This window comes from Hemibagrus wyckioides, linkage group LG14 (genome assembly GCF_019097595.1).
Source record: "Hemibagrus wyckioides isolate EC202008001 linkage group LG14, SWU_Hwy_1.0, whole genome shotgun sequence".
NCBI classification, from domain to species: domain Eukaryota; kingdom Metazoa; phylum Chordata; class Actinopteri; order Siluriformes; family Bagridae; genus Hemibagrus; species Hemibagrus wyckioides.
This window is the reverse complement of record NC_080723.1, coordinates 6,199,513-6,214,491: the sequence shown is the minus strand read 5'-3', so window position 1 is coordinate 6,214,491 and position 14,979 is coordinate 6,199,513. Positions and strand designations below refer to the sequence as shown.

Below are 14,979 nucleotides of genomic sequence, written 5' to 3'. Positions count from 1 at the left end.
GCCAGTGACATGGTCATACAAGAAGCTTGTTTTTTTTCCGAACACTATAAAGTACAAACCTAGAAGGTAGATGTAGTAATGTACTCCACATAATGATGCATAGTATTATTGCAGAAATTGTTGCTTTGTGTTTCTGTAGCATATCTTTTATTTTCAAATCAGCTAAAATCCATATTTAAACTTTGGGGATTAAAGTAAGTTTATATTAGTAAATGTAGTATATTCTAGCAAACAGTCCTGAGGCCTGGAAGATATAATAATCATACTTTTTAAAATGCCAGTGCAGACTAGTTTAAAGATTATATAACGCTGATAAAATTTTATTTTGGCTTCAGTATATTTAAAGTGTAGCATTGCTTTCATAGAACATAGGTGAAAAAGAAAATCACAATAAATCAGAATAGATTCAGTCCCTTAACAATTTAATGTCATGTCATTTACAAAGAAAAAAAATCCTTTTTAGCTATAGAGGTCATTCATGCTCCCTATATTGTAAGTACAAAAATGCTTTTTTTTAGTTTTGCGCTACTGTAAAACATACTGAGAAATCGAGCCTCGGAGGGTATGTCAGAGAGCACCATGGAAAGGCAGTTTTTTCAAATACTATTCTAATGGTGTTAATTCACATATGCACAATAAAACCAAATTATCCATTCCAAGGATTCACTTTCATTTCCATTCACAGAATGGACAAGAGAAAAAAAAATTTAAACAATCACCTCTGTTAAGACAATTTATAAACAGAAGGCAAGTGGAAGACTTGAACAATTGTTAACATCCGGTCCTTGATTTCTGTAGCACATGGACAACTGGTGTCTGTGTTGTTTCATCAAATTATGTTTAATCAAATGTAAACTCCTGTCATTCAGTCGTAAGTCAAAATTCTGCCACTGAAATCCTGTACATGGTTTAAACCTCCTCATTTAAATGTTCTTTGATCCAGGACTTTCTGTGGGTCACCTTGACTGTGACTGTCTGTTTCCGAACATTAGAGGAATGATGTAAACAGATATGTCATCACCAGAACCCAGTCTACCAATCGGTGTCCTCCAGCCTTGTTCAGTAAGTACACCTCTAGCTTTCATCACCAACTCCTGAGCTGCCAGTGTATACCTAAACAACCAGAGGAACACAGATAAACTGTCACACATTAGCAGGGAATAACAAGTGCCAAGGTATTATTGAAGAATTAATTATTTAAAGAAAATATGTTTTTAGTTTTCTGGCAAGGCAAAGCCACTTTACTTTTATTAGCATGCATGATGTCAGTCATTAATGATTTCCCAACTATAACTATAAACCACGTTTTATTGTGGGTTTGAAGTAGAATATTAGCTTGCCCAACCCATCAGGAATATTATCACGTTCTTGCCAGTGCATTGTACAAGTGCTCCCGTCTTTTCCTGCATTTACAGCACTGTTGGGTAATTTCCCTATCCTAAAACTCCTACATTAACATTTCTAATGAACTGATGAATCGAATGAAGTGTGGACACACAGTATGTACAAGAGCAGAGTGTTAGTGGCTGAGGAAATTTGCAGATGAAGTATTTTAAGATGCAAGACATCTGGCAAACTATGATAACTGATCATTCATCATGTTCACAGTAACCGTAACTATTCCCGGTTGCCTAGTGGCTACTTATAGGCACCAAATGCAGATTTATTGTTTGCTCTTGCCATTTACTCAAGCATGATTTGCCATACTGGAGAACTTGCCTGTAATGGTTGTCAGGGTCACAGTTTCCAAGGAAACTAGTAACTGCCTCAGCCACTTCCTTGTTGGAGAGAACATCCCATAAGCCATCCGTAGCCAAAATCATGACATCGTCAGCCCCATGCTCAAACTGCTCCAAGTTGTACACTCGCACCTGGAAACAACACGTCACGTATGCGTAATACGTTCATTCAAAATGGAAATGCAAATCTATGATCTGTCTGTAACTCATTTTCAAATATGAATCTCAAACACTTCTAAAAGGTTCCACAAATTGCACTTCATATGCACTTTTCCTTCCAGCTGTTTGGCTGAGAGTAAAGAATCAGTCACTTAATCATCTTCAGATTTATTTTGGTCAGGGTTGCCGGCTGAGAGCAAACACAAAAATGAAATGCTTGTATAGAAATAGAAGTAATTTTCACAGACTACACGTACGTAAACGATCAAACTCCATAGCACGACCCCAATGCAAGGTGAAGTGGAAGCGAGTGAGTATTTTCGAACGCATAGTTTTAGCCCAGGGTGACAGTAACTCGGCTTTTTTTTTTTTCCCCCAAGATCAAAAAGAGAATCTGAGTCTTGCTTGTGTTTGTGTAGTTGAACTGTGGTTGAACTCTGCCCATTTGCAATTTGAAGATCAAAAGCTATTCAGATAGACAGTGCAAGCGGAGAACAGAGAGTACACCATGCTGTCAGGAACTACAGTGCCTCAAGAGAAGACAAGCTTCTTACAGCTAGGTTCACATCTGCTTAAAATTAAATGTGTTCACAATAAAAAATGATCTCATTGTTATCAAGGACATAATTCTGACATCCTGGTAACCAACAAACTATTAAATGGTACAAAAAAAAGTATAGAAATATACATCATGTCCATTTTATATCCATTAACATAACATTATTCATATGTGATATAACTCTATTCAGTACTGAATGAAGCAAAGATAAAGAAACTACCTCTGGACTGCAAGAGAGAAAAGGTTTAATGGAGATGCCCGTGCCATGAACCTTTAGATCATGATCACCAAATCCTCTGGTAACTCCAATAGTAGCCATCACTCGGGCCTGCGACACCAGAAGAGCGCACAGAGTTCACAACTCTACATCACTGTCCTGCCATTTACATCATTTACATTTACGCAATTAAATTAACACTACCTCTGAAGCTCTAGTAGAAGATACATGTTTATGAGTTACAGTGCACTGCATGTTATGACTTCATGTTATGAAAATCATTTTAATAAAATCATTACTTTCTGTCTAGCTTTATGATTCTTGTGTATTAGGACCACTTTTCTGCCACATGTTTACTAGCTTGCTTCCATTCCTCAGAGACAGACATTTGAAAATCTGATATTATTCTGCTTAATATGGTTTCTCTTATATGACTGGTTTTGTTGTTCACAGAGACGAAAGCTGAACACATTATTAAATGAGAGATGATTAATATCTGTAGTGTACTTGGGTGAATTAGTGTTTGGTACTCACTTCTCACTTCTATATTAAAATATGGTATGATAGAGAATCCAAATACAAAACACTTCAAGTATTAAAATGCTTTATAAACACTATTGAAGTTTATACCACTGCAAAAAAAATGTTACAGGAAGGTATGTACAGTACCTTATATACAGTATATACTGAATGTATACCAGCTTGTTTGATTATGTACAAGTTGATATATAAATTTTCATCTTATGGACCAAATTTCATTCCATTTATGTGGCTTGAAAAACAATTAGGAAATGTAGACACTGACAATGAATGTATTTATAACATGATATGGTGTTTTGCCTGGCTCTGACAGGGGCTTGTCTATAGCTGATTTAGGCCAGATGTCTAATGTCTTCTCAACAGCTTTGACTTATATATAATATAACTTATTATATAATAGAATTATATAATTTTGGGTAATCTCAGACAAAAGAAAGGGTCGTCCTGAGTAATCCAGTTTAACAAACGCTTTCAAACCTGATGTTCCATTCTAGTAGATGTTATTAAGTTTATAAGAACATATATATTGCGGCAGTTGTGCTTCTTAGTATTTTTATCCAGAATTATCATATACCTTCTCTGCTACAGCTAAAGATCCAGCTATAGAACCAGCTATAGACCCAGCTATAGATCTAGCTATAGAACCAGCTATAGACCCAGCTATAGATCTAGCTATAGACCCAGCTATAGATCTAGCTATAGAACCAGCTATAGACTCAGCTATAGGCCCAGCTATAGATCTAGCTATAGGCCCAGCTATAGACCCAGCTATAGATCTAGCTATAGAACCAGCTATAGACCCAGCTACAGACCCAGCTATAGATCTAGCTATAGAACCAGCTATAGACCCAGCTACAGACCCAGCTATAGATCTAGCTATAGGCCCAGCTATTAATCTAGCTATAGTTCCTGCTATAGACCCAGCTTTAGATCCAGTTATAGGTCCTGCTATAGACCCAGGTATAGATCCAGCTATAGACCCAGCTAAAGATCCAACTATAGATTCAGCTATAGATCTAGTTATTGGTACAGCTATAGTTCCTGCTATAGATCCAGCTATAGATACGGCTAAAGATCCAGCTATAGATTCAGCTATAGATCCAGCTATAGATCCAGCTAAAGATCCAGCTAAAGATCCAGCTAAAGATTCAGCTATAGATTCAGCTACAGGTCCAGCTATAGGTCCAGGAAAATCTCAGTCAGACATGCAGCTATGTCCTTGTTATTAGATCCATGTTTTTGTCTTACTACAAAGGACAGGTCCATAATTTTTTCATAAATATTCCTCATACCTTCTTCCCTTCTCCAAAAACCAGTGGAAACCTCAGGTCCTCCTCCTGCAGAGTTTTATATGCCCTACACAAAGAAAGAGCACTTTATTGAGAGCACTGTGGTGCTGGTGCACAGGATAATCACCAGAAAGTGTAGACAGAGCATAATTTAAGAATGGCAAAGCTAAATTATTTATGAAAATAGGAATTACACAAAAATATCTCATATTTGCATTAACTGGATATATTTTTGTCAGTGTAAGCAGCATATCCATCTGTCTTTCCCTTGCCTCCTCATTTCACTAGTTTGATAAGATGTTCTGCACTGCATTTAGACCCCACAGTGATCTTGTAATCAGGCTGCCTCTCTAGCCACTAGGATATGGCCTATCAGCCTGACAAGACATTATGTGTCTATTAACTGCTAACAGCTGAAAATGCAGCAGTTTGAGGATTCAACGTAATCAGGGTTTAATCAAACACAACATTATACACCTAATAGCACATAATATATCGTCTTTAGGCCTGGGTGTACTCTGGACAACTCATTATAGAATGTATAGCATGTTATGCAATTTTAGCAAAAAGAAATTTTCACAAATCCAACAATTATCATAATTTTGAGAAATTCCACCCATGAATTCACAAACTATCTGAACTTTCCTGCACAGGGTCTCAAAAATCTGGAGTTTATCCCAGTCACAAGACAGGGGACACCCTGGATGGGGTTGCAACCCACCAGAAAGCACAATCACACATTTACTCATTCACACAGACAATTGAGAGATGCCAATCAGGCTACAGTTCATGTCTTTGGACTGGGTGGGGGTCACCAGGGTACACAGAGGAAACCATCAACACATTGGGAGAACATGTAAACTCTGCGCATGCAGTACGGAGGCGAAAAATCAATCAATCCACCAACCCCAGATGTGCAAGGCAAATGTATTTCACACTAGTAAGTGCAATTTGTTTGCAACTGTATCAAAATAAACTGACAGATTTCTCACAAGGGCACGTCATCAAATTTCTAGAGAACAAGCTTTCCAAGGATATTAGCATGACTGGATTGTGCTAAGTGCATTTTTGTCTGTATTGTCTCGCCTCAAATCATAACTTTAAAACAAAACAAAGCTGCTGTCTGCTCATCAGATCTAGATTGTAAATGTCTTTAAAATATTGTTAGAAATTAGTACATATTTATTACATAAAGCAAACTGGCCAATCATTTGATATACACATAATATATTCATTAAAGCAATGACCACACTGAAAACAGCCGCAGACATATCCTCTTACCAGCCTTTCATGCTGTAGTCTCTGTACAGCATTCTTTTCCCCACCTCCTTCTTGCAAACAGTTCTTGGGAACTCTAAGTGCGTGAACTCATTTCCCAACAAGTGAGGCTGCATATAAGCCTGAGTGGGGAAAAGAATGTAAAAGCATAAAGGTCATAGATTCCTATCTTTTTGTTGTTGTTGTTGTTGTTGTAGTACAATCAGACAAATTTGCATTAATCTGTGTACTAGTTCCGGGACTATGAACTAGTTACATGCACGATTTCTATTTGTTTTTTTTGCAGGAAACCAGACGATTAGTATTTTTGTGTACTAACAAGCATTCATTGATTTGAATCTGGAAGGTGAGTGCACAGGAGTGACTATGGGAGCAGATGAGCCATTGTTTCTGCCTTATTTTATAGTTTGTTAAATGAAATTCTTCAGAGAATGACCAACTATGGCATCAGAATGTGTGCAAAATTAAACACTGGTCAATGTTTATTGGTTTGAGATCAAACTTAATGGATTGTTTGATTATCTTGGTTGACCTTTGAATCATTTTTTTAGTATTACATCATTTTATAGCACTTAAATCATATTAAATAGGATTCGATGCTCATGTAATTCAGAGTACACTTGACTGTTCATTTAATAGTGGCATTTTTCTGTGCCATATATGTCCCTAAAACCTAACCCCCATAGCTTTGTAAGGCTTGAAAAGGCTTTGTCTTTCACTATTTCGCATTGCTATTATTAATAACATGTAATCTCATGTGTCTATTTTTATCAGTAACGTTATTAACCATTAAAAATGGTAGTGACTGCTTTTTTTCCACCAGTTTGGCCAACCAGATGAGAATGGATTTTCTTTTCCTCTCAAGGTTTATTCCTTATATCGTCTCAGGGAGTTATTCCTTACCACTGTCATCTCTGGCTTGCTCATTAGGGATAAATTAAAATTTAAACATGTATGATTTATATTCTGAATTTATATTAACAAATGTCTATAAATCTGCTTTGCAATAATTTCTATTGTAGATGAATTGAAAATACTAAAGCTGTATGGAGTCCTGAATCATATGGATGAAATTGTTTACTAAATACAGGTAAAAAAATAAAAATAAAAATTGCCATTCTAAGATTTATTCTTTTATAGAAATGGCATTCTTTCAGGACTTACAGTGCTATGAACATCCTTAAGCAAATCCTTCTATTACTAGCAGTATGGACCAAGAACAAAAGGATCATTAAGTTCCTCAAAAATTGTCTCTTATGAAATACTTTAACTTATCATAGTAATTACTTTTATATGGAATTTTCAATAAGAGCACGTCTCTTTTATTCTTACCAAACACTGAAGTCTCTGTCTCTCTGACTCCGGAGTGAAGGCACTTGACATTGGGACGATTTCCCCACTTCGCAGAATTATGGCCCTGGCAAAGAAACAGAAACAGAACTGTGCCTGGGGGAACATTTAAAAGCTTAATCTGAAAGGTCACTGAACTTGGCTTGGTGTGAGTGGGAAGAGAACATTGTACATCTGGACGTTCCTTTTCTATTCTAAGTATATGCGTGTGTGAGTACTGTAACACTGGACTAGCTCAGCTCACTATTTTTGGACCGTATTAGTGTTACCTTTTTATTTGTCTGTATTTTTTTCTGCACTCTCTCTGTGAATGACCTTCTACCACGCAAAAACTGCTTACTCTAGCTCATGGTAAACTAAGATAAGTCAAGGTCATGTGGTGCAAGATGTACCAGGCACAGGATAAGAATGTGTACAAGAATGAGTTTTTCAGGATCCACCCATTGCTATGGCGTGAAATATTGCAGCTGAACATGTCAGCAGTTGCTACAATGCAGTTGTCTTCATGCTTGTCACAGACTTATGAAAGGACTAACAAACTCTAACAAATCCCTTGGTATTACATTGGGCTTTATTGGTCTCAGTTCAGTAAAATATGCAATACCATCCTCCTCAGTGTACCACACAAGAGAACAACATCTATTTTATTTCTAATTGTTCAAAAGCAATCGAAGATGCTTAGCATCAAATATGAGCTTATATGATAAAAAATCTGAATAAATTTACCTGCTGTCTCCTGCATTGGCCACATAAAGCTTCCCCAACAAGCACATCGCCACTAAAGCTGTACACCCTCCAGAGATATCATACACACTTCTCTCTCTGCCAATATGTTTGTCCTGCAGGTGCATAATAGTGAAAATATTAGTTAATAGGTTTCAGTAAAATTCCATGCAAACTATGACTACCATCTAGTGGCCATACACAAGTAACTGACCGCGATATTTACTACTTTAACGGAAAAAATTAATCAAAGTTTATTTTCTTCCATAGTAATTCCTCATAATGTTCTTAACCAACATTTAAACAGCTCTAAAATACAAAAAAACGTAAAAAAATAATTTAAAAAATTCATGGCTTTAGGTCTGTCCTTGTCTTTAAAACTTACCATCTCTTTGAAAGCATTCTCAATTGCACCGACCACCAAGCTCTCCTGCTTCACTTTTTTCTCCATGAAGAAGCGTGGAGTTAGCGTGTTGGGTGAACCTGGTGCTCCCGCGGCACCCCTCAGTGATGCGGCTCTGGACAACGCTCGCTGGGATGAGGCTGATGGGCGAACATGAAAGCTGCTCTCTTCACCCAGACATGTAGGGGGCTGCAATGAAGGCTTCTGCAGGATTTCCAGCACACTTTGCAGTTGCTCCTCAATGTGCAGATGCAGGAGCTTGGACGCAAAGACGGCAGCACCCGACCCAGCATGTCCATCAAAAAGTGCCCAGTAGTGGAAATACAGCTCTTCCTCTTCATGCTTAATGCAAGTACATAAACACATATAGTGATACATACAGTGATATAATATTGCCTTATACTGTATATCTATATCCACCACTCATCAGAGGTCATGTTGGTTGTTCTGTATTTTATTGGGAAACTGTTACATCCCACATTGCAATTGGACGAATTAGGACAATCTGGGGCTTTGGATTAATATGGAATAAAATGGCTCAGTACACCAGAAGAGGTGCATGTACAAGTAAATGTTTGACAAGATGAGTGATGGGGATACATTGCTTTCTGAATGAAAGACCAATCCCAATTATTATTAGATTTTGTGAAGGCAACATAATATGCAGTAAAGTAAATATAAATATATATTACATATAAAAATATATTAAATATAGTGTATATGTTGTCCCACCCACTTTATTGAATAGGTTTAAGTTTAGTTTAGTGCTCTGAGATTTTTGGGACAACCCACAGATGTACTTTAAACATGTGAAAATATGCAATTAGGGAAATCTTCCATACATATAGAGAGATGTATAAAATATTTTACATATTTGGTCAGCCCAAATAGTGGCTATATTTAAATATACTGCAGACCTCAACTGAATAATTCAAAGATACTGGGGAAATGAGTAAACATTAAAGGAGGGAACATGGAAGCTAAATACAGAGGTTTATGATCAATGATGATAATAGCAGCAGTTATAGCATTTAAGGAATCTATTTCTCTAAATAACTTTCTTTATTAGGAAAGGTTTACCTGTGATACTTACTGTGTACTTAGCTTGGTTCATTTTTGCATAGAGGAGCATCTTAAAATCATCTAACATTCTATTTTAATTTCAGCACAAAACATCTCTATTAAACTTTCTGAGCCTAATAAATGTGTCCCAGATTAACAAATGCCAGATTTTGGCACAAATAAAGCTATAAGGAGTGACATGTCGCCTCTGAGCATGCTATGCACATGGTTAGTTCAAATGTGGTTGGAAAGCATCTTAGGAATTTCAGTGTGGATAGAATTTGTTAAAAAGACAATATATAGTATATGACACAGTGGTTCAAAGTTAAGAAAGTGTCCCAGATGTCACTATTTCACCTCATTCTTCATTTCCACTTGACACAAAAACATATACATTTACCTCTATATTGATTTTAAACAATGTCAGAAAATCTATACAGACCTAAAGTTCTTGAATGCAATAACCGCATCAGTAATCCTCGGTACATTGGTTTAGCTTCCCTCTTTTACCTTATTCCCACTTTGACAATCTCTTTGTTACACTTTCTTTAAGTTATTATTTAATTGAGATCTGCAATATATTTAAATATAGCCACTATTTTGATTAACAAAACATATAAATATTGTATTACGCTACAAAAGGCGAGCTAGTATGTTATGGGACTTCAGGATTTCCCATGTTTAAAGAACAAAGATTCAAATAATCTGATTCTACCTTATTTTTTTTATAAGGCTTTCACTCATGATTTGATTAAATAAAAAGAAAAGTCACTGGATACACTGGCATGCTGGCGGAGTAATGGTAAGGTGTAATACCCATGGAGCTGAGTTGGATAAGCTACTCACTGAGCTCTCCTGAATGAGAGAATCCTCTGTAGACTCCAGAGATTCTCTGGTTGGTAGTGAAGCTCGCCTCCTGCTGGTGGGAGTGTAGCTTGGACTGGCGGGATCAGCAGGTCTTTTCCTCAGCTCCACCACCTCACAACAAGCCTGGTCTTCATTCAGAGCACTCTTACCAGCATTAATCACCCTAAACAGATGCAGCAATAACTAACAGGAACACATGATATCATGATCCAAACCTGCAACTTAGTTATTCCAATAATTCACTGTCATTATTTCATAAGGATGGAGTTTTACAAGTTATGTTTCATTAAAACTAGTTGAATTCCTCTAGGCTTATCAATTAAAATAAGAATTGTAAAAATGAATGTTACTTGGTCATTTTAAGTCAGGGGTGTGCATAGTCTTACCCCAGGTCCAAAAGCATCTTTTAGACAGAGAAGATAACTTTCCCACAGCTTCACTATTAGAATGTAATACACCAACACTTTTCAATTGTTTCTTTCACCGGACAGAGGCAGCAGATTACACTATTACACTAACACAGGTAGTTAAAATCCAAGAGCATTTTTTTTCTCTGACTATACCTGGCTCAGCTATTAAGGCTCTCAGTTATTTCTCAGAATGTTTTGATTACATGCACCAGCAATGCCAAAGTGCCACTGTTGGGATCTTGAGCAACCGTCACTGCTCCAGCATTGCTGTATCATTGCTGACCCTGCGCTATAAATAAAGGTGTCTTGTTCTTGTGAATATTGTTCGTGTGTCCAATTACTTTCGACCACTGAAAGATGCCACATATAACAAGTGCTGTAATTACTACACCAATCTACCATCATGTAAATACCTAAATTAAAGCTGACAGTCTGCCATTTGAGTTCATATTCATTATTCAATTCCGACTCCAATAAACTGTGACATATTTTTTGACACCTTGTGTATTTAGTGAAGTCTAATCTATCAACTATGAAAAAAGTTTTGGTACCCCTGTTCATGTAGAAGTCCTGCTTAATAACAGTTAATGACATCTATTGTGATTAACCAACATATTCATTTACAGAATAATAATTTAAAAAATATAATCCAATTTGATTATTGTTATCTGATTTGTTTGTGATTCTTCACACTCTCAAAACATCTTCTGTTCTTCTGCAGTATATCTGACTTACTCAGGAACGGAAATAGAGCCATCCCACCCACACCCCGACTGTGCATTGATCAGTGACCCAGTTACTCTGGAGTAATATGTAAAAGCCCCATCTCATACATTAGATCAAAAAAAAAAAAAACAGGACCCTGAAGGAGAAAAAAACCCTACTGACTATGCTCTCTTCACTTTACAATCTCATCTTGATTTCATTATTACTGGCAGGACAGATCAGATTACATAACTGACTAAAGCTGTCTGGGCTCCAGACTGGAGCTAAGGACCAGACAGAGGACATTAACATATTGCATTACACAAACATCGTAAAAAATTCCAGTGTGAAGGACGATTTTGTTAATAAAATTTTGAGTGTCTTCTTCGGTGTTGAACATTACATAAACAAAATAGACTTGACCAAACCAAATGTGACTGAGGAAGCTGCTAGAATATAAATTGGTGACAAATTAAAAGAAAAAAAAAAAAACAGCATAAAGTGTCCAACGGGTTTTCAACTGGGCACTCATTGACCAGTTCAATGAGCATTCATGGCCTTTGGCTAAGTGCACAGTCATCCTGGAAGAGAACACTCCCATCAGGATAGTCAGAAATGTCTTATCATAGGATAAAGATGATAAAGATAAAGATCAAACATATGAACTTTGTTTAGCCTTGCAGTGCAGATTTTTTATTAATCTAACAACCTCCCCTCCTCAAAAAAACAGCTTACTTATGTCTTAGTATGTATGCATTTGTAGCTTTTAAGGATTTGCTAGCATCAAGTCAGTCAATATATTGATTGTTCCATCCGCTAATGGCTCTATTAAAGCAACTTGGTTTTTGTAGTGTAGAGATATTCTCTCTACCTAAATGGGGTTTTAGTGTGGCCAAGAGACCAGCTGCTTACACTTTGAAAATGCATGCATTGGCATGTTCATCTGATCTATTGCCTCTTAACAGTGATGCAGGCTAACACCATGTAGCCATGTGCAGTATCAGATTTCAGATTTCAGGACTTCAACACATCACATGTATCAATAGGTGAAAAGAAATGTACAAACAAAAATGAGGATGTAAAATAAAATAAAAGGAAAGGAAAGGAAAGGAAAGACAACGATAACATGTAGACAAAGCCATAGTAAAAGTAAGTAAGAAAGCAACCTGGATGACGTGATGCAAAGCAGCAATGTGCACCTGGCCTGATTTTCCTGAAACAACCTACAGTTGAATCAAAACAAGCTTGAGCATCTTGTTATAATAATAATAATAATAATAATAATAATAATAATAATAATAATAATGCATCATCATCCAAATGTTTTTTGAACCACATTATACTACACAGGATCACAGGGAGCCTATCTCAGGGAATTCGGGGCACAAGGAGGGAGTCACCGTGAACAAGGTCCCAGCCCATAGCAGGACACACACACACACAATTTAAAGACGACAAACAGTCTACAAAAGATGTCTTTGGACTTAAGAAAAAACACCAAAAGCACAAGGACACTCCATGCACAGGGTGGAGCCGGTAATCAAACCCCCCGGAGGCGCGAGGCAAACGTGCGACCCATGATCCTCATCATCAAGCAGATGAGACGCGTCAGGTGCATTGCAGAGAAAACATTACAACCAGGAGTGCTGAAGGAAAGTGAACGCCTCTGCTTACTCTGCATAGCCAGTGGACCATAGCAGACGGTTGCTCTCCTTGACGTTCAGGATCGGCCTGGCGATGTGATCCGTGGCACACTGCAGCTCATCCGCACACAGCTCGAGGAAATCGGGTCGAGAGTACGGGAATCTCAGCGGCAGATTTGTTCCGACGTCGTTCTCATTCTCCTGGTTTGCACCACCACCACCACCACCACCACTACCACTAGAAGCCATGATGCCGCCGATCATGTTGGAAACGGCGGATCTCATCCGTGTCAGCATGGTGAGAAATAAGGTACACCGGAATGTATTCAGAGCCGCTGTTTAACGCCACCGTAAAGGCTTAACACGAAACACTGGCTGCCTGTCAACTTCATTCAGCTCCTGCAGCACAGAGGCAACGCGGAACTGAAATCCTACTGAATGACGTCATGTGCCCAACCTGCCCGCAGTCCTTAAAGTGCTCTGAGCTTCTTGACTTATCAGCAGTTAACTGCTGATTTAAAGAAAGACAACTGTGCTACCTATATATCTTATTGTAAACGTATGGACTATATATTTGAGAGGTACAAAACAAAAACAGACATATACTAAAGATTATGTCTCTCTTTTTTAGCTCATTTTGAAGTGACTGCAGAAATAAAATTATTAATGAATAAATAAAATAAATAAATAAAAATCTACAAACAGCTTAATTCACACATATTCATCTCCTTAGTGTGAACTGTCATTTGAAGCAAACAAAGATTTATCTAAAACACAAAACACAAACCTTTTTTTTCCACCACCAAGTCATTCCTTTGTAATTTTTTGACAGCCCTGTGCTTTGGCCACCAGATTTTTTTTTACCTAAATGCAGATGCCTGGCTTAAATTTGGCAACAGTACATGTTGCCTGTGATGGTGACAAGCTATCCATGTCCTCCTGCTGAGAAACAACCACAGAACATGATGCTACCATCACCAGACTTCACAGGAATGGTGTTTCCTGAGCGTTGGGCTATGTTTGATTTGTAACAAAATATTATGCTTCCGATTTAGACCACATGGCACAAATTTAATCTCATCAGACCACAAAATCTTTTTCCAAAAATCTTTTACTTATAATTTTTGTAATTGCATTCCTTAGAAGTTGCTTTCTTATGGCCACTCTTTTTGGCCTGATCTTGTTAGCCCCTAAGAAGGTTCATAGCTTTGATGATGTTTTTATAACCTTCTCTATCTTTCTTTCTTGCTGAGCACTTTATTAGCTGTGCCATACTAACACAGGGTAGGGTCTCCCTTTGCCTCAGTTATCTGTGGCATAGCTTCCACAAGATGTGGTAGCTTAGTGGTTAAGGCATTATCCTACACACATCTCACCACTTGCCACTGCTGGGCCCCTGAGCAAGGCCCTTAACTCTTAATTGTTCAGTTGTATAAAAATAGATGAATTGTAAGTTGCTCTGGGAAAGGCTATCTGCAAAAAGGTGTAAATGTCAGAAACATTCCTTGTGAATCTTCTATTCTTCCACATCCAAAAGGTCTTTTATTGGACTTTGATACAGTGACTGGGAAAACCAATAAAAAAACACTGAAATCATTGTCACGTTAATAAAAGATGAGTTTGCTTTGTGAAATGCTGATTTATCATGCTGGAAGTAGCCATAAGATGAGAGTAAATTTTAGCCATGTAGAGATGTACATGGTCAGCAACAATGCTGAAATAGGCTGAGTCATCCAAGCAATGATTGATTGGTATTACCGGTGCCAGTAAAACATTCTCCACACCATTACACCATTTCCACCATCCTGGACTGTTGACAAAAGTCAGATTCAGTTCATGGATTCATGCTCTTGGTGCCAAATTCTGACTCTACCATCTGTGTGCCTCTGCAGAAATCAAGATTCATCAGACCAGGCTACATTTTTCCATTTTTCCAGTCTTCAGCTGTCCAGTTTTGGTGGATCTGTGCTCACTGTAGCCTCAGCCTTTTGTTCCTGGCTGACAGAAATGGAACCTGATGTGGTCTTTTGCTCTA

The 14,979-nt window shown here is 37.6% G+C and overlaps 1 protein-coding gene across 1 annotated transcript; it reads right to left on the bottom strand.

The window, feature by feature from the left end:
* Nucleotides 1-401: 401 nt before the first annotated feature.
* ppm1h (protein phosphatase, Mg2+/Mn2+ dependent, 1H) lies at nucleotides 402-13,371 on the bottom strand. Its single transcript, XM_058408922.1, has 10 exons — nucleotides 12,976-13,371; nucleotides 10,166-10,349; nucleotides 8,240-8,599; nucleotides 7,858-7,970; nucleotides 7,114-7,198; nucleotides 5,785-5,903; nucleotides 4,507-4,570; nucleotides 2,678-2,785; nucleotides 1,720-1,871; nucleotides 402-1,113 (listed from the first exon to the last, which is right to left on the bottom strand). The coding sequence occupies exons 1-10, from the start codon at nucleotides 13,239-13,241 to the stop codon at nucleotides 957-959; spliced, it is 1,608 nt and encodes a 535-aa protein (XP_058264905.1). The 5' UTR covers nucleotides 13,242-13,371; the 3' UTR covers nucleotides 402-956.
* Nucleotides 13,372-14,979: the final 1,608 nt, after the last annotated feature.

Bases quoted from the DNA above. Each gene is read 5' to 3' on its own strand.
- ppm1h (XM_058408922.1), bottom strand. From the start codon at position 13,241: ATGCTGACACGGATGAGATCCGCCGTTTCCAACATGATCGGCGGCATC. The intron at 1,872-2,677 runs GTAGTTTCTTTA...TGTTGTTTCCAG, and splicing joins TTCTCTCTTGCAGTCCAGAG to GTGCGAGTGTACAACTTGGA. The intron at 1,114-1,719 runs GCAAGTTCTCCA...CTGGTTGTTTAG, and splicing joins GACCCTGACAACCATTACAG to GTATACACTGGCAGCTCAGG.